The sequence below is a fragment of the Oryzias melastigma genome, linkage group LG24 (genome assembly GCF_002922805.2).
Source record: "Oryzias melastigma strain HK-1 linkage group LG24, ASM292280v2, whole genome shotgun sequence".
Classification (NCBI taxonomy): Eukaryota; Metazoa; Chordata; class Actinopteri; order Beloniformes; family Adrianichthyidae; genus Oryzias; species Oryzias melastigma.
The window spans coordinates 24,440,626-24,460,847 of NC_050535.1; the positions used below are offsets into that span (position 1 = coordinate 24,440,626).

The following is a 20,222-nucleotide window of genomic DNA, read 5'->3' on the forward strand; positions in this document are numbered from 1 at the left end:
AGAGTGACAACATAGAGACAGAGGTAGGAGTCAATGCGTTTCATCTTTGCAGGTGTAGATTTTACTCTTTGATCCCTCAGAGTCACATGAAAGTCCTGAGGCATGAACAAAGTCCCTGACTCTGCCGTTTCCATGGAGACGCTGTCTGAGATCATCCGCACGGTTTTAGGCCGTGGCTTTGAGGGCAGAATCCAGGCTTTCACACCCTCATACAGCGAAGCCAAGAGTTAAAATGTAACTCTGGAAGTTTTTGTGTGTGTGCTCCCTGCAAAATGAACCCCATCACTTTTTATCAGGCAAAAAGGACTTTGATTCCCTGCAGAAAACACCACAGCACAGTGGTGCCTGTGAGGAACTGTACAACTCCCAAACAAACTGAGCTGTACCTGAAACCTGCACCTACCTGTCTACAAGCCCAGAGAAAGTTGCACTGTCCCACAGCCCGTTGATAAACTTTAGATAGCTTAAACATTGAAGAACATCTTCACAAAAGCAGCAGTTTTCCTAGTACTGGCTATTGTGTGATGGCGGTAAGCTCCTACATTATGTGAACTGATCTTCTCCTCTCACTTTTTCTTGGTATGATATTTAGAGGTGTGGTCTACATGCTCTGGTCACACGTGTCGCACACCAGTCTTTTCAGCAGACTCCTGGCCAGTTAAAACTCTCCTTAAGTTAAGAAGCAACTTTATAGCAAATCCAGCTTCATCCTGAGCTTGTTTATAAAGCTTTTCTCCATCAAGCTGCACAAACAAACCAAACTTCCCACACTGTGTTTCTGTCTGGGAAAATAAACTGCATCCACTGCTGCCTGATAGAAATGTCCTTTGAGAATGAGATAGGACTCTCCCGTCTGTCAGAAGGAAAACACGTCTCCAGCATCAAAATGACTCCAAGAAGTCGTCGTCTTAACACAGTAAATGCAAACTAAACAGTCCTGTCCCCAAAGCCTGAAAACACAGCCCTCCATCTTTACATCAATTTGATGGAAGTAACCTCAAACATGTCCAGCTTCACAACACTACTGGTCTGTCTCTTTAAGCCACTGCACATTAATTCCATTACCTGCAGCCAGGGGTGGCTCAGGGATTTGTCCACGCTGAAGCGTTTCCTCATCTTTACCTGCAGCAGGTTATTGATCAGGTCTTTGGCTGTTGGGAAACACATGAAACAGCTGCTGTGAGTTCCATACTCATCACTGGCTTATTCCTCCGTAGCAGGTTTTTCTCCTTAGAGCAGATTGTAACTGTAAATACCTGTGAATCCTTGTGAGTTATCAGTGATCCTACAGTCTTGTTTTTTTAACAAATAAAAAGCAAACCTGGGAAATGCTCAGACATAATCCCAACCTTCTATGATGCCAGATATTTTTACTTTTTTAATTTCATGTTGCCCCCAAGCACACCTCCCCTCCATCCATTTCATAAAAACAGACTCTAATCAAGGGTATTGCATAATCTGTGGCTAAAATGTTCCTCTCTAATCTTTCAGATTTAATCAACATCATCAGCAGTTCAGCTTTTTTTGGCATTCTAATCAACAGTTACTTTAATCAAAGTCAGCTTTTCTATTGGAGATCCTGACATTCTTCATGCGTTTTCTCTCTGTAAAGTCATTTGTCAGACAGCAGCTCAGCAGCAGGGCTTCTCACCCTCCTCAGAGATCTCCTTCCAGGGGTTTGGTGGGTACATGAAGGCTGCATTCTGGATCTGGTCATTGATGTCCTCATCCTCATTGAAAGGAAACGTTCCGCTCAAACTCACATAAACAATGACGCCAACAGACCACATGTCCAGAGAGCGGTTGTAGCCTTTGCTGCGCAGCACCTCCGGTGCCAAGTATGCCGGTGTACCGACCACTGAGCGGCGGAAGGACTTCTCCCCAATGATGCGGGCAAAGCCAAAGTCACAGAGCTTCACCTGCATGAGAGGAGGAGTGTGAGCGGCTGGACTGCAATGACAGAAACCTCTCAGGTGTTCCTCGACGTCGTACCTGTGGAAACGGTTCAGGTGAGGCCAGCAGCACATTCTCGGGCTTCAGGTCGCAGTGGACGATGTTCTTGAAGTGAAGATGTCTGAGGGCCACCAGGATCTGCAGACAGGAAATCTGAACTCAGCTGCTGCTGCTTTACTGACACGTCAACACAAAACTCAAGACCCGGAGCTGCGGGGGGTGCAGATCCATCACAGTGCAGCCAGTAGCACTCTGCTTGTAGCCATCTAGAGGGATCAAACTTAAGCTACATACATTTCTATGTTCATGCTGATGACACATACCTATTGAACTGGAAATGTCTTGGAGCTGTCCAAGACTTGAAGCATGTCCAACAGATGTGAAGACTGATCTTTTTTTCCTTTTCTTACACTCGAGCAGAGTTTGTTGTTGCACATGAGTGCTTCAGGATCTTACTTGACAACAACAGAATCATGCTGGACGACATTCATTCAGTTTCCAATCCTACCGGGAGAATTAGAATAAAAAAAAAAAACTTGCTGACCTGCATGACCAGAAACTTGGTGAGGCGCTCGGGCAGTCGGCTCTTCTCACTGGATAAAATCATCTCTAACATGTCACCATGAAGCTTTTCCATGACAACAAACACCTGCTCTGGAGTCTCAAACATACACTCCAGATTAACGATGCCGGGGTGGTGCAGCTTCTGTCAGGCAGAACATCATGTCAGGTCTTTGTTTTTGGCTGGTCTCAGCTGCAGAAGGTTGGATGTGTTCTACCTGGAGAATCGCCACCTCGTTCCTCAGCTGACTCTCCTGCTTGGTTGGAAATCTCATCTTATCAATGATTTTGATTGCCACGTCTCTGCCACTCTTTCTGTGTTTACCTGCATAATTCAAAGACGTTCAGTTTTGGATCTCTGCATTATTTTGGTTTGACAGGAGACTTTCTGAGGCTGGGAATCATCTCACCTCCATAAACGATTCCAAACTGCCCCGAGCCGAGGACGTCATCTGCGAAAATCTGATACACTGAACTGATGTCCTAAACAGGAGAAAGACCTTAACCTGGTTTCCAAAGATCCAGCATTTCTTGTGAATATTTACCATTCCTCCCTAAAATAAAATGCTGAAAAGACTTACGACATTTTCCTGAATCTGAGAGTTTGACACAGATATGCTGACCGAGAGTTCCTCTGAGGAGACACAACAAACAGACGTGAATGTCACCCCCCCATTCCACAGCATTGTGATGTCGGCTTTTAGTGCCAAGTCCTTCCACGACTGAAGTCTCATTTGTCGTTTCTTGTTTGAGAACAGCACAAAGTGAGAAGTTTGTGGCGGACGTTTCTTTTCACCCCCACCCCCACCCCCCTTGTTTAGGGCTGCAGACTGAGCACGCTCGGCTTTAATTTGACCTGACAGCGAGAAGCCGAGGGCAGCTCTGCAGAGGGAGGACTGACATGTGAACATCGAGTGCACATGTGGACTCGCTTTGACTGGGTCACCCTCTGCGATCAATGCTGCAGTCTAATGGTGTTCAGGTCATCAGCTGTGTCAGTGTTTGGATGTTTAAAGAAGGCCAGCCTTCTGTGCTCATCAGTTCAGTTTGGTCTCATTTCAGTTTCCTGTGAACAGCTCGGCTCCAGTGTCTGTTCTGGCCTGAACACAGATGGAGTTCTTGGCTTTTCACGTCGTTCTGTCATTGTTGCATGGCCGGCCTAGAAGCCATGTTTTCCTGCAGCAGCAGATCTGAGCTGGAAGGGCTGAAGAACTTTCAAACATAGAATGACTCCGATTGTGACGAAGGGTGAGAGTGGACCAATCCTTTGTGGTTTCGTCTCCTATTAAGTCGGTTTTTCACCCTGGTGGTCATCCACACTTTTACATCCTTGCTACTTTGAGGAGCATCAAAACTAGTGCGCATAAAGTTGCAGACAAATCTATAGTGATGTCTGTTTGTCTTACAGGTTTTAGTGTCAGTGTTTACTTTTTAGAGTAGTAATATTTTTAAAGCAATTCTGGCAGAGCTGTTACAGTTTGATACCCTTTGAACATGTAACTGCAGCTGGATGACCTGGCTACAGTCCATGGAGCCTCAGAAAACCTGCTAAGCAGCTCATTTTAAATACTGAAGCTGACTCTACGATTGGGTACATGTTCAGTCATCTGATTTTCTTCAAAAGAAATTCAAATCACAATATTTCAAGCTACCATTGACACATTCAGCCAAGACCTGGTGTCACTGTTGAACTGTTCATATCTATTGTACATAAACTTTTAAACAAATGCATTATCTTCAGGCTGAGGCTGCATGGTGGTGCAGTGGGACCTGGGGGACCAGAAACAGAACCACCAATGTAGGGCCTTTCTGTGTGGAGTTTGCATGTTCTCCCCGTGCATGCGTGGGTTTTCTCCGGGGACTCCGGCTTCCTCCCACCGTCCAAAAACATGCTTCATAGGTTCATTGGTGACTCTAAACTGTCCCCAAGTGTGAGTGTGCATGGGATTAAGGCGCTGTGACAGACTGGCGACCTGTCCAGGGTGAACCCTGCCTTCGCACATGAGTGGCCGGGTTAGGCTCCGGCACCCCCGCGACCCCCAGGGCTCCCTTGAAAAAGAGGTTTTAAATCTCAGTGGGACCCACCCTGGTTAAATAAACGTTAATAGTAATAAAAAGGGACAAAAGAGTTGTTCTGGATAATGAAAATTGATGAAAAAACATCATTTTCAAAACCACAGCTACACTATTGAAAATCGCACAAAGCACAGACACACCGCTGAAGCAACGCTGCTATTGCAATGGCGTGTTTTGGCTGTCACACAACTAAACAGCTAAATCGCCCAAAGGCAACAGTCTGTGCTTTCTGGTTTAAGATGTTTGGGGAGGGTCGAGGGTCATTATCTAGTAGTGCAGGCCTGCTCATTCCTGGAGATCTACCCCCCTGCCTGTTTTCCAGCTCTCCCTGCTCTGCTTGCTGCTGATTACCTCGACCAGGTTTGTTCATTCAATCAGTATGTGGAGACATCTGATGGAGCTAATCAGCAGCTAGCAGGGATTGAGGATCTGGAAAACAGTCAGGATGGTGGAGCTCGAGGACCAGGAATGAGCAGCCCTGATCTAGTGTAATGAGCTCCAACTTTAATGGAACCATTTCTAGAGGAAACTTTCAGATAAAAACACTTTTAGTGGAGAAAATCAGACAGAAACTCAGCATAAAATCCTCTAAAATCCCACCAATTATATTATCATCCCAACCCAGTTTGTGTGTCTGTGGAAACAGGAGCTGTGTGTTTTTCAATGCAAATATTTATAAAAGCATATTTAATCCATCCGATGGCAGAAATAACCCCATTACTGAGTCAGAGAGCAGACATCTACAGTTAGTTCAATTCTGTACAAAGTTTTCAAAGAGCAAAGAACAGCAGCTTTTTAGTCAACAGCCCTTAAACATATGAAGTGATGTACACAGAATGTTCAATGGCAACACCAATCAGATTGTAATGAACACTTTAGGATCGATTTTTTACTGTCCAGTTAGTAAACTGCAGCAGTCTGAGTACTGAATAAAGTTTGGTTGTGGAGCATGAGGTGTTGTTCACCTTATGCCCTCAGGACTCACCACAGCATATCAGCTGTCACTGAGCCACACAGGTGGTTTGGCAGAGAGGTTTACGCAGGATGGCCTTCCTGACTCTGCATTTCATCTGGGCTGGGGACTGGCACAGGGAGACCCAGCCAGTAGCATTGGACTGGATAAAGCTCACCACTCCCCTTGGGAATCAAACCCTGGTCTCCTATGCACCAGTTCTACAAGCAGCTAACAGCCATCCAGCCACGATTTTAGGTAAATATGAGCAGGACACAAAACACAGAATGCATGACGAGCTCTTCTTTGTCCAGTTCAAACATGTTTCATTAAGAAAGATCAAATATGATCCACTTTAAATACAATCCAGATCAAGTCAGATCTGGTTCATATGCAGGTAAAACATTGTTCTGTTTATTTACGATCCAGTTTAATCAACAGAATCACCTCACACTTCATACATGGTCCAGTTTAACATCTCATTAAGATGGGATTCTGATCAAACCTGACCTATTTCAAATATAATTGACTTTAAAGATCAAATATGATCCAGTTTGTCATTCGAACAGATTATTGATCAAATGTGATCTACTTTAAATAATCCCATTTAAACAGCTTGTTCCTACAGTTTAAATTGAACCCAGTTAAATCATGATCCACATGAAGTTGATCCAGGTCAAACCAGAATGTGCCCTCTGGGTGGGCTTTGGTTGGTACTCACTGTGGTCATTCCCCTGGCCCCGCCCGCTGCAGACGCTGGCCTTGGGCGTGACTGGCATCATGGCCTGGCTGATGGCTTTCTCCCAGCTCCGGCCCACATTGAGCCCCACCCCGGATGAAACCAGCGCCGGGCAGTGGTGCGGGCTGCCGTTGTCTTCCCCGACGAAGTACACCACGTTGGCAGTAATGACCTCAAAGCAGTGGGGGTTGCTGCCTGGGGGCAGACTGCTTAGGTCCTGCGCCGGCCTCACCTGGAGGATCTCCGACAGAGGGATCTCCTGCCATGGAGAGTAAAGAAACAAAGCTGGTGATGTGCCCGACGCTGATGAACTTCCTGCCTCCAAACCCAGAGTTCTGCAGATGCATCATCCCTGTGAGAAACGTTCCTTCTTTCCTCACAAGCAAAGCCTCTCAACCTGGATGAAGAATACTGAAGACTGATTACCAAAGAGTCGTGTCTTTGGAGTCATCTAAGCATTTTGTGTTTTGCCAAGTTCTCTCCTGACTAAAAGGCAGGACGTGCTCCAAAACGCTGGCATTTGACAGCTCCACAAGGAGCACAGAGAAGGCAGGCAGTGGGTCTGCCTCGCTCCTCTTCAAAGCGAGCTTCTGCTTTGCTGTGAGATGAAGGTCAACAGAAACCAGATGAAAGCTGGAGCGGAGATGAAAGAGTGAATGAAGGAGATGCAGCTGAACGGAGGTCACACATGTGGAGGAAGCCCTCTCATTGTTGCTGATATTTAGAGAAAACACATTTATTACGTCTACATAAACAAATCTTCCACAAAGTAAAATAAAATTAAAGCAAGTTCACACACTAAAGCATTTTTGCTGTAGATGTTTAAAACTAATGATGCACAGGCCACACCCCCATCCTGCCTGTGACGTTTGACAGAAAAGCTGCTTTACAAATAAACTCTTTCAATGTGCTTTTTTTCTCATGGCATGACAGACAAAGTCAACATAGAAATGAATATATACTTTGTTGCTATTACAAAAATAAGATAAGCAAGTTTGTCTTCTTTAATGCAACTTTTGTCTCCTCAGAATTAACGAGATTTGAAAAGCAGATGAAGAAGAGAGCTTCCAGCATGCACTGAGCCGCTCTTCTGGGTCAGGGATCACCCAGACCCAGGAGAGGAAGGACTGAATGCAGTTACAGTCAGTGTGTCACTCCGTACCACCCCACCCTCCCACCCCCACTGCAGAAATCAGATCCAAAACCAGAACTCCTACCTTGTAAAACTTGGCTCCAATTTCATTCTGGAACAGAGTCAGAGTTTTGCTGTCCAGCCTCCAGTAATGTCTTTTTCTCTGAAAAACACCCAAACTCATCAGTATCACCGTCTGGAGCATGACGGTTTAGGAATGGCAGGAAATAGAGTCAGTCTTTTGCATTCACACTGAAGTAAACCGCACCAGACTTCATCTGCATGTGAGCAGAGACCCTCCATCGGAAGAGAACCAATTGTTTTTGTTTTTTTAGTCCAAACCAGAGTTCTGGTGAGTTTTCACACCTGCAGAACCAAGAGGCCATCAGAGGAAACCAGACCTGGATCAGACAGAACTAAACCTGGACCAGACGAAGTTGTCCAAGGACACAGAACAGGACTCTTCTAATACACTTTTACTGGTTTCTATTGAGCAGCTGGAAGCCCAAACAAGAGGATGTGATGGATGTATGGGTCAACAAAACACCTCTCACTAGCCTTACCTGTACTCATGGTTGAACAGAAAGACTTGGTTTTAGTAAAGGAAGTATTTTTTACAAACTTCTTAGAGAAAGATTGGTAAACCAAAGAAACCCAGTGTGTCTCCATGTGTTTTACCAGGTTGTCCCTGCTGGTGTAGTGCACCATCCAGCCCTCTTTCACCACTGTGGAGCTCTTCCTTTTGGTGTGTTTGATGGACTGAACCACCCGCATCAGTGGGATGTTGCTGCTGGTGGACGGGCTGCATGAAAGCACATCACACTCTTAAACATGAGCCTAGGTCTTATGAGAACAAAGGGCTTCCTGACACTAAGTTTGGAAGAAAATGAAAGAGTGTTTATTATTCATGTCCTTATTCATATCAGCCATGTGAAAAGGGGAATAGCATTGTATTTCTAGACATCAATCAAAACACCAAGTCTTTACTTCTGTAGCACAGCTCATGTTAACACATTCAGATTAAAGACATTTCTAACGTCTGACCCTTAACAGGAAGTTTAAGTTCACAAGAGAGAGAAATGCTCACATAACAGACAATAAAAGTCTAAACTCACCAAACAAAAAAATGCATTCACACTTTCAAACTACATTCAGGGCAGACTCAGCAGGCTCTGAAACTCAATCCCTCGAGAGAGGTTGGACTCTTCACCATCCTACCACGCAGAGAGGCGGTGGGATGGTATGGGCTAACTCCTGAGCCCCCACATGGCCTAACTCCTGAGCCCCCACATGGCCTAACTCCTGAGCCCCCACATCGCCTAACTCCTGAGCCCCCTATATCGGCTAACTCCTGAGCCCCCACATGGGCTAACTCCTGAGCCCCCTATATCGGCTAACTCCTGAGCCCCCACATGGGCTAACTCCTGAGCCCCCTATATCGGCTAACTCCTGAGCCCCCACATGGGCTAACTCCTGAGCCCCCTATATCGGCTAACTCCTGAGCCCCCACATGGGCTAACTCCTGAGCCCCCTATATCGGCTAACTCCTGAGCCCCCACATGGGCTAACTCCTGAGCCCCCTATATCGGCTAACTCCTGAGCCCCCACATGGGCTAACTCCTGAGCCCCCTATATCGGCTAACTCCTGAGCCCCCACATGGGCTAACTCCTGAGCCCCCTATATCGGCTAACTCCTGAGCCCCCACATGGGCTAACTCCTGAGCCCCCTATATCGGCTAACTCCTGAGCCCCCACATGGGCTAACTCCTGAGCCCCCTATATCGGCTAACTCCTGAGCCCCCACATGGGCTAACTCCTGAGCCCCCTATATCGGCTAACTCCTGAGCCCCCACATGGGCTAACTCCTGAGCCCCCTATATCGGCTAACTCCTGAGCCCCCACATGGGCTAACTCCTGAGCCCCCTATATCGGCTAACTCCTGAGCCCCCACATGGGCTAACTCCTGAGCCCCCTATATCGGCTAACTCCTGAGCCCCCACATGGGCTAACTCCTGAGCCCCCTATATCGGCTAACTCCTGAGCCCCCACGTGGGCTAACTCCTGAGCCCCCTATATCGGCTAACTCCTGAGCCCCCACATGGGCTAACTCCTGAGCCCCCTATATCGGCTAACTCCTGAGCCCCCACATCGCCTAACTCCTGAGCCCCCTATATCGGCTAACTCCTGAGCCCCCTATATCGGCTAACTCCTGAGCCCCCACATGGGCTAACTCCTGAGCCCCCACATGGGCTAACTCCTGAGCCCCCACATCGCCTAACTCCTGAGCCCCCTATATCGCCTAACTCCTGAGCCCCCACATGGGCTAACTCCTGAGCCCCTATATCGGCTGCCAAGTGTTGGAGTCGATGCTACGCCCAATGACCAATGCCAACTTTAAAGGAAAAATCGTCTGGTTGCCTTCCTGGCCACCAGGTGGAGAGTAAAGATGCAACTGCTGCTTTCTGATTACAAATGCTGCCCTGCAGCCACCTGCTGGATTTACATACAAACTTGCACTCAGGTTTCCATGCAGTGGCATTTTGATATGTGAATGTACATTTTCTGGTCATTTCTACTGTTGCTACTGTCTGCTGTGTTCTGTTTAGTCTCCACAGGTGTGCTGGATTCATGGTGGGGAGCCTGACACACCTGCCTCCCATCTACTCTTCACCTGGCTGTATTTGGGACTAGTTTTCATCTTACCTTATGGATGGATAGCTTTCCTAAAGCATGACCACTCCAACATGCCTCATTAGGATAATAAAGTGGTTGAGTTTTTTTTTACCTGATTGCTCTGATAGTTTCATCATCTTTCTCCATGTCCGTGCAGGGACCCTCCATGAAGTAGAGTTTGTCTTCAGAGGTGGAGAGCTCATCCTGTTCGTCCATGCTCTGTCCACCATCACTGTTGATGTCATTGTCCACCTCCATGGTGGCTTCAGAATCCAGACTGGGACTCAGCGGCTCTGATACACAATAATTGAAGTTAAAAGATATTAAGTACATATACAAAACAATAAACATTAAAAGTTGTGCTGACTTAAGCATCAATGTGTATTCTCCAACATGTTCTCATCACATCACACTCGTGGTGCAGAGGAGAGACACATTTCTTCACATGTACAGGGTGAGAACACTTTCAAAAAGAAACCTATTCATAAATACAAAGTTGAGCACAAATTTATATTTTGTGCACAACTTCTCAGAAAAAATATGAACACAACATTTAGTTCTATGTTTCACACGACTCTTTGGAATACAAATTCAGTTTTGATTACGACTGTTCCTTGTCTTGAATACGAACTTTTCCCGTTCACAAACTGTCAAAAATACGTCACGGGGTCACAGGCTGGTACATCCAGTGCCCAAACATCGATCCAACAGTGAGCATGCGCATTGTGACTTATTTATCAAACTATGATGGCAGGAAAATTACCTTGACACTTTAGCTCTGCTGGGGCAAAAAGATATTAACGATCAAGTCCTGCCACTTTTTCTTTTTCCAGGCGACAACAGCAGAGCATATAAACAATGAAACGGACTCTGAAGTGGTGGCAAAGAAAAGACAGAGATGTTCCCGAGCAGGCAGCAGAGGGATCCCCGTGTCTCTGCTGTCTGCCCTCCACCGGTGTTTTTCCACGGAACGTCCCCTGCCAGGATATGTTTCCCCAGTCTCAGGCATCGTTTTGGTATGGGGAACGTACCTTAGCTCAACATCGGCCAGCATGTTCGCATGAGGGATCCTTACTTTTACATTTACACTTAATGAAAGTATTTTGTTTGATATACTTGGTTCAATATAAGCATCAATGTGACTTTTAAATGAAATTTAGCATGAATTTTCAAAGTTATAAAACCAAGGTTATGTAATTTGCGAGCGCTAGGAGCTACTCGCCAACATAGATGACTGGTGACTATTGATGATTTATACCATGGTCTGGGTGAATACTCGATTCTGATTGGCTGCTGGGTGTGCATTAAAAAGTGATAATGCACAGTAATAACGCACACCTAAAAAAGAAGTTCCGGTCACACAGACCAAACGTTCGATATCACTGCGCAGGCTTCTTTAAAACACATTTTTCCTTCATCGTCTGGACAAAACAAGCAGTAATGGATGAACTTTCTCTCTGAACTGATGCTTTATTTAACTTATTGTAGCGACCAGCATTTATATTCCTCTCCTTTTGTAAGGTAAATTAATATTGACAAATTGGTTATTCTCCTTCTAATAAAACACCACTCGACATGAAAGGTGTAGTCTTCTGTTTCACCACAAGAGGGAGTTTCTGCTTTAGAGCAGCTCAGAAGAACGAACCTGCCGTGAAATGAAACACAGACAGAAGCTGAATATGTTCTAGCTGCTCACTGAAGGATTAACGACAGAAAAAGAAGAAAAATATCCTAATTTGTCCGGGTCTTTCTTTCAAAACAGCGACACTTTACCGCTGCAGCTGAGGTCTGTAACGGCTTCCGGCTTCATGCCGTGTTCCATGTCACCGTGACAACAAACCGCATCACGGATGATCAAATAGTCCGCTTTTTGTGAAAAAATGAGCTAAACCAAAGAAATAACAAGAATAAAGTACTAAATATTGATTAAATGTTTATTTATTTTGTAAAGACCATGGTATAAGCGGGATAATACCCTCCGAAGAGTGCATTATGAGAAATTAACGCGCTTCGCGTCGGACGGTTTAGGCCTCCGCGTCGTGCGTTAATTTCTCATAACGCACACTTCGTCGGGTATTATCCCTTACTTAGCATCTGAACTTGAAGACACTTTTTTTCCAATTTCTTCTGCTTGGAGGGATAAATGTGGAAATAAGGAAGCAATTCGGATTCAGCCTAACAGATGTTATGTATGTGGTCTAATTCAGGGGTCTGCAACCTTTAACACTTCAATCCGGTAGGAGCCACAAAGTCTTCACTCACCCTTTAGAAAAATAAGATTCTGATTTATAATTATGTTTTTGCTACTGACATGAAACATTTAAATAGACAAACCATAAAACAAAGATGAAGAGAAAATAGCTTTTCTGAAAAGCATGAAATAGTTCATAACTTTTGACAGGGCTTTGAATGACGTCCTTTCAAAATAAAAGACATCCTACAACATAGGATCATGTCAATGCAGCAAATGCAGAAAGAAGAGTATCAATGATAAAAAAAAATGCTTATTTTACTGTTTCAGGTGCATTTCAGCCACAAATTCATAAATACAATCAAGAAAATCTAAAGCAGCTAATGAAGTGACCCCTACCAAATATTGAAACCATGAGAAACACTTTAAATCCCTGAATTTGTTCAAAAATAGAAAATCTGCTTTATAATCCAGTGGATTCTAACTTAACATAGCTTTAATTCTGGCTGTGCTTACTGAAAATAAACTAATTTTCTGTGACAAATGAAGCTCGACACTAAGTCCAAATGTGTTAGTGTGACATTATTGAACTACAAAGGATTGATGGAGAATTATGGCTCCCATTTTTAGGATCCTTGTTGAATGATTCATTCTGTCCTTCAACTGTTTGTGAATGAGATGAACAAAATGTAAATTTGTTTACTTTTTTAAAAATTTCCTACTTACTTACTTTTTCCTTTACAGTTACTTTTAATTTTTTTAGAAACATTTATTTTAACCAGAGCCACAATGGGGGAGGTAAAGGAGCCACATGTGGCTCTGGAGCCGCAGGATGCAGACCCCTGGTCTGAGGGAAGGAGTAGAGAGGAGCCTCACTGCAGTGAAGTGGATACTAGAAAACAGCACCAGGAAGAAGACGAAAGACAAAGAGGAAGGCCTCAGGTCAGAGCCTTGGGGCACACCACTCCTGAGGATCTGCAGAATGGACATAGTGTTTTACTTGCTATTGAGGATAATGTTTTACTAATTGAAAAAAGTGTTGAACTAAAAGGAGAGATGGGAGACAAGAAAATTCTTGCTGAACGTAGAGATACCATGAACCCACGGGAAACATTTAGATCCACGTCTGATACGTACGCCATCCTCCTTCATTCTTTCTGAATGAAAGAGAACGTTCAGCTCTTGCAGGAGATTCCTGCCTCTTCATGTTTTTCTCACTTTCATCTTTTCTAAAGTATGAAGCTGTTCTATAATTAAACATAAGGGAGAAAAGCTTCACATTTTTCCGAGATTGTGTGTGAGAGCTGAAAAAACTCTTAGCTCCTTTAGCCTTTTAATGATTCATCAGGGATAATAGTTTTTACTGTGCTTGGACAGTTTTTCTTCTTTTTTTGTCTCTGCTATCTAATGTATCCTAATCGTTTAATTTGGCAGTGTTTGCAGTTTGGCTACGGAAACTTCTTCAGCTGAGTTGGCATTAAATAAGTTATTTACAATCTCAATTCTTTATCGTATGTCATGATCCGCATTCACAAATGCCTTTCACAGGAGATGCAGCTTTCCGTTTTTGCAGTAGAAATTCTCTTAATGCCACACATGGGGGTTTGGGGACTGAGACAGACGGTAAAACTCCCATCATGTTTGCGTTTTTGCACTGGTTCCAGTTAAGTACATTTGTGTTCCACGTTGGAACTAGAGTAAAGCTGAAGTGAAGAGGCTCACCGCCGTTAAAGTCCACTTCTCCCAGGCAGTCTCGGGGTGCTTTACCGGCACATCTCTTATGACAGTTGAATTTACAATCTGCAGACAGAAAATCAAAATGAGTTTTTACAACTCCACCTTTAAATGGAATTAATCTGCCATTGCAGGACATTGAGATTGTTCATTTGGCAATCAGAGATAAGCCTGCACCTTTGCACTGCAGCCCCTGCCTGAAGAGGCCTTTCAGCAGCCGTTTGCAGTACTGGCAGATGGTGGGACGGGTGTAGGTGTGAATGGAAAAGGTGTGAGGAACTTTAACTCGACCTAGGACCATCTTTTCCATCCAGATGGGACGCCCACTCATCAGTGAGTTACGCTTCCCTGCACCCAGGAGGGGGCGCTGCTAGAGGACAAAAACAAAGTTAGTTTTAAGCAAATATTGGTTGGTATATCTTAGGTCAATTAGCATAAGTGATGCATACACATTTCTTGTTGGTTTTATGACCACAAATAAGCCAATGACTGAGACTACATCTCAGCCACTTCTCTACATCAACCCAAATATCCCCAAATTCACAATGTACTCTAAGTCAACGTTCTTCCTGTCTCATCATTTCTCATTAATCCTTACGGCGTGTCACAAGAATTTTTTCATTTTTAATTAATCCAATGTTTAAAATTTTAACTAATCCTCTGGTCGTTTGTGGTAATTTCCTCTATGTCAACACAAATGTATGACGTGTGTAGTGATATTTTCAGTGTTTTTTCATAGTTTGTCATGTTTACTGTAAGCTATACAATAAAACAAAAATATACCCAACAATTTCTCGTGTCTTTTAGGGTGTTTGTGCCATGGGAACTCATTGTGTTGACGCCTGTCATTGTTGGGCCGGCCATGGTGCAGAGGAAGAGCGGTCGACCTCCTCATGGTAAATCACAGGTGGGGTTGTTGGTCTTTCTGGACATGTGTTGAAGTGTCCTTACTGCCCCTCAGCAAGACATTCAACCCCACATTGCTCTTGGTGGTTCTAGGTTGGTGCCAGTATTAGGCAGAAAAGCCGCCATCAGTGTGTGAATGTGTTAGTGTGGATGATAGGACTGTGACTTCTAAGAAGGAAGCACTTGTTAAGCATACACCATTTACAGTACACCAATGTGCGGCTCTGAGATGGACTGTCCAGAGTGTACCCTGCTACCCCGACCAGGACTAAACGGGTCTAGAAGATGACTGAAACCCATCAAAACCACACTCTGGTTATTTAGAGGGTTAAATTAAACAACTTTGTTAAATTCCCAATCCAATCATGAATTGATCTTTGTAAAATTGCTCCAAGTGGTCTTTTAATTATGATTATGATGTTTTTTAGTCATTAAAAAAAAAAAAAATCTGTGTTCTTTTCTCTGAACAGTTTCTACAGACCAGCAGGAGCTCATCAGAAATGCACCTCTGGGTTGTTGGCGAGACCGCTGGTGTGATGTTAGCCTGCAGTTACCCTGTTAGCCTGTCAACATATCCCATCATCCCTTTGTGTACACCAGGGGTGTCCAACGTCAGGCCTCGAGGGCTGATGTCCAACATTTTTTCCAGCCAACCTGCCATAGAAACTCATTATTATCCTTAGTGGCGCACTTATTAATGGGGACGACGGTTTACTCTCCGCACGGATCACCAAGCACTGACAACCCTGCTGACCACAAACGGGATGGGCCGAGCTGGAATGAGAATCGCTCGCTGATCTATTGTGTTTTGATTACAACATCATCTACCGACCAGACTCTCAGAATCATACATCTGTGGCTGATACAGTCATTCCGAGCCCAGAACCAGAAATGATAGCACAGATTTCTGCTACTTTGACCTCACTTTCCATGTCTGATGATGAGTTAGCCTGCTCTTCCCACCCTGAGCTCTCTGCTTCACATTTACAAATGGAAGAGGGCTGGTCTGCTGCTCAGTGAAACTCTTGCAACATCAAAGATGAACTTCCAGCATTAGATGCCTTCATCCTCGGAGGTTCGAGGATTGTGGTACCGCTTTCTGTGAGACCTGCATTAATCACACTTGCCTATGAGAGTCACCAAGGAATCGTGCGCACTAAACAGCACTTAGAGACCTTTATTGGTGGCCAAAGATGGACTCCCAAGCGCAGACTGCTATAGCCTCATGTGTCATTTGTCAGTCCAATGACGAAACAGCTCGTACACACCCTGCTCCCCTGCAGCCGGTCCCACTACCTGATGGACCATGGAAGAAGCTGGGAGTTGACCTTGTTGGACCTTTTGAGACAGCTAACCCTGCCTGCAGATTTGCCATCACGCTGACTGATTACTATTCTAAGTGGTCTGAACTTGCTTTTTCACCTACTGCTACTGCTAATGATGTAATCCAGCTCCTGTCTTGTGTTTTCTGTCGACATGGCAACCCTGAAAACATTGTCACAGATAATGGTGCACAGTTTACCTCTCAAGTTTTTGCCTCTTTTCTTCTTCTGCGAGGCATAACACACAGCAGAACGTCTGTCTACTACCCAGCTGCCAACGGGGCTGTTGAGAGATTCCACCGTGGCCTCAGATCCTGCATCCAGACAGCGATCCAGCAGTCCTCACCTTGGAAAGAGACTGTGACAGACTGGCTCCAGGTGTACCGTGCAACTCCACATGCAACGACCTCCACTTCTCCGTATGAGCTACTCTATGGTAGGAAAATGCGAACCAACCTGGACATTCTCCCACTACCCCCTGCTGTGTCTCCATTGGATAACTTAGCACGTCATTCAGTTCAAAAACAGCAAGACTCTATGCAGCGGTACACCAACGCTAAACGTGGTGCACGCAGACCATCTTTTCTGCCAGGAGACAAGTGAGAATAAGAAAACCCCATCATGTCACTAAAGCACACCCCAGGTTTACTGCCCCTGCAACTGTGAAGAGAGCCAAAGGAACAAACTCCTTCCTGCTCAGTGGCGGGAAGATATGAGCGGCACACATCTCGCTCGCTTTCCCACGGCGACTGAACAGAATGCTGGTGGATCATCACAAAATGATGACACTTCTCCTGCTTTAATGAAACCAGTTCGTGATAAATCTAAACCTGGAGGACACAAGGATGATGTTATGTAACGAATTTTGCTTTTAGCTCAATGTTTAGTAAATCTCAGATCCTAAAGTTATACTTCTATTCAAAGGCTGTAGCAAGCCTTCTGTATCAAACAGCATGTTGCAGATTTCGTTTAGAGGGTTTATATTTACTACTTTGAGTAGGTGTCGTAGTTACTAAAGGTGTTCAGTACAGCACTGCATTGTTTAGATCAGAAGAGTTAACCAATTCAATTGAATTACAATGTGAACATTAATTGGTTTAAGTATCTTCTTTCACAGAGGGGGGAGATGTTGTGTCTTATATCCATGTATACTCCAAGTGACTAGGAGGTGCTAGAGGATAAGTCAGGGAAGGATTGGGAGAGGAGAGAAAGGATGAGGATGTGAAATGGAGATCTAATGTACAAACTTTAATAAAGCAAATGATAAGTAAATATGTTTGTCTTCTTACGCCTTGAACAATACACCCCTCACATCCCCAAGCTAACATCAGCAGTGCAACATAAATGGCGAGAAATCTCAGAGCTATCCAGTCGTTCAGTTTAGATCCAGATTCCAGCTCAGACCAGGAAAACGAAGGCGTTCATGGATCTAAGTGGATGAATCAGGATGGAGCGGAGCAGGAAACTGTAGTTTGTACATAACTACTACAAGCTTTTATAAACAGCATCTTTATCTGCTCCTAGTTCACAACAATATGAAGAAAGAAACACCATTTAAACTCAATTTCTTGTAAATATGGCCTCCATCATGAGAAAAATGCAACAAGAACATGGTAAGAGCAAAACACTTCAATGGAGTGGGTCTTTAAACACACTGAGTCTAACCCAATGCTTGATGAAAACAGTTTTAAGACGTGTACACGTCTTCCACAACAATGATTTGGGCTCATTTGGACATGTGAACAGATTGGAGGCAGTATGAGGATGAATGCAGGCTGGAGATGGTTTGGTGGAGGGTTTTTTACAGACAGGTTTTTAGTCTTTTAGTTCTGTGTTTTTCTGGCTGCAGAGCTGCAGACTTAGACTGACTTTTTTGTTGCTGCATAAAAACTGAAGACAACAATTTTGGCGACCAAATGTTTTTGCATGGCTCCACGAGTGGCAGAAGTTTCTTTGAAACATCACGTCTGCTAAATATACATATACGCAGTCAGCATAGAAATCTGCAGCTATTTATATCCAACTTCAAACATGTATTAACATTTCAGTTTTATCATTTGGTATTGAGCAGTCCAAGTGAGGGCGAGGGGTCCCTGTTCAGCAGGAAGTGTAGGCGCTGCTGTGCCTTCTTCACCAGTAAGGTGATGGGAGGGGGCCAGCAGAGGTGGTCTGCACCACCAGGAACGTTGTGTGTTTCATGTCTTCCATCACTGTTTTCTGTGTCTTGAAACTTATATTAAGCATCCAGAATCTTGTCCTTAAAAATCCTAACAAACTTGTTGCTTCGACTTCCCCCTCTGCCCATCGGGTGGACGCAGAAGGGGTGTCGACTGCCACCCTGCAGACTGTCCACCTCCCACATTAATTTTGAAGAGCCGTTGTAAGCATTAAGCCAATATTTCTGTCACAACTGTAGAGGAAACATAATCACACAGAAACGCAATGAAATACCAACAGAAGTACATAAAATCCTGCTGCAGCACAAGATCCCAGTCTCCTATAAAAGACGTGCACATGCTCCCATTTCCTGATACAAACACATCTGACATAATTTATTCATGGAGCATGAAGTTTATTTAACCTGAAATGAGAACTAATTTTTGAGTATGAAGAAGCAATAAAGTGCTTTGATCTGAGCAGAGGAGCTCCTTTAAATCCTGCTGCTTTGGTTTTGGTCGACCTCTTTGTTTTCAGGTGGGACTGATGAGAACTGACCGCCAGAGACATGAGACTGAGGCGTGAAGGAAGCTCAGGCTTATCCGTGCAGGAAAACAACGAGGGGCCTTGTAGCTTTGGAGTGGAGGCTGCTGCGCTGCAGCAGCAAGAAGCATGTGACGGTCAGCTGCAGTACTTCACAGCAGTTACACTAACAGATTTCATTCATTTTGGTTTTGTTAAACATTTCATCAGTCTCTCCAGAGTTTCACAAAGTTCTGATCATATATAGTACAAACAATTGCTGCAGCTTAATCCCGACACAAGAACTTTGTCCAATCACTACAACTTTGGTGGATTTCCATCATCACTTAACATCTCCACGTCCGTGGCACAGTGATGCCAACATGGCTGCTAAAGTCTCTGGGTTACGATAAAAATGTGCCAAAAATTGAGCTCAATAGTTGTGAAATATTCTTCATGAAAACGGGGGCTAACAGGTTTTTCTCCTTCAACATATATACAGTGTTTATGTGAATAGAAAGTGTTCACTGTCTGCCTTTAAATGCCAGGGCAGAGTGCTATATTGATGTGTTGCTTGTGAAGGAGCCAAAGCTTTGTAGTGAGCAGAGTCCTGTCAGGGAGAGCCAAATCTTCAGTCACTATTGCTCAGCTTTGATAAAAATCCACTCAGAAAAAAAACTAAAGCATTCCTATAGATGCAGTGCACTATTTGGCAGACTAGGCTTGTAGATCGATGTGTAAAAGAAAGGGTGAAAGACACTCCTAAAACAGTGAGTGTAGGGTACACAGACAGGGAAAAGTGAAGAAGTGTGTGGATGTATTTATGTGTGTTTCTGCTTTGTTTTTTTCATTCTTTGTTTTTCCGTTTTGTCTTTTAAAATGGAACATTAAGCATAACACAAACATTAGGGATGCGTGCCTTCTTTACGTTGGTAATGAAATCAAAAGCTGAGGTTCAGTCTCAGAAATACAAATATACACAAATCCACTAGTCAATCCAAGTTTCAAATAAAGGACAGGTGTTATATACTTACTTCAGCTTTTCCATCTTTCATAAAATCTGTATGAAAAAGTAACCATAACAAAAGAACTACCATGCCAACATTTGATTAATGTAAAACAAGAACTGGGAAGAATGGGCATCATGTTTTTAATTTATTTTCTTGTGTTTGAAGATCTTAATCCGTAAGCATTTGACGTGGATTCTTGAACTTGCATTTAGACCACGGCTTTCACAAAAGCCAAACAGGGAGGGGCTTCTTCTTCTTTTTCTACTTTTTTTAATATTTAAACTGTGCAAATCT

At 44.1% G+C, this 20,222-nt stretch overlaps 1 protein-coding gene across 5 annotated transcripts in view; it reads right to left on the reverse strand.

Moving 5' to 3' along the window:
• Nucleotides 1–20,222, reverse strand: part of LOC112157700 (serine/threonine-protein kinase D3) — a 44,556-nt gene that overhangs the window by 1,581 nt on the left and 22,753 nt on the right. For 4 of the 5 annotated variants that reach the window (XM_024290597.2, XM_024290599.2, XM_024290598.2 and 1 more), the window contains exons 6-18: nucleotides 14,189–14,381; nucleotides 14,000–14,077; nucleotides 10,199–10,379; nucleotides 8,092–8,215; nucleotides 7,499–7,576; nucleotides 6,264–6,540; nucleotides 3,096–3,148; nucleotides 2,925–2,997; nucleotides 2,733–2,839; nucleotides 2,498–2,659; nucleotides 1,993–2,091; nucleotides 1,652–1,919; nucleotides 1,066–1,151 (exon numbers count right to left, since the gene is read on the reverse strand). In XM_024290597.2, the coding sequence (XP_024146365.1) occupies nucleotides 1,066–1,151; nucleotides 1,652–1,919; nucleotides 1,993–2,091; nucleotides 2,498–2,659; nucleotides 2,733–2,839; nucleotides 2,925–2,997; nucleotides 3,096–3,148; nucleotides 6,264–6,540; nucleotides 7,499–7,576; nucleotides 8,092–8,215; nucleotides 10,199–10,379; nucleotides 14,000–14,077; nucleotides 14,189–14,381 (1,779 nt within the window). The remainder of the gene's footprint in view (nucleotides 1–1,065; nucleotides 1,152–1,651; nucleotides 1,920–1,992; nucleotides 2,092–2,497; nucleotides 2,660–2,732; nucleotides 2,840–2,924; nucleotides 2,998–3,095; nucleotides 3,149–6,263; nucleotides 6,541–7,498; nucleotides 7,577–8,091; nucleotides 8,216–10,198; nucleotides 10,380–13,999; nucleotides 14,078–14,188; nucleotides 14,382–20,222) is intronic. The other variant, XM_024290601.2, reaches the window with a different exon arrangement.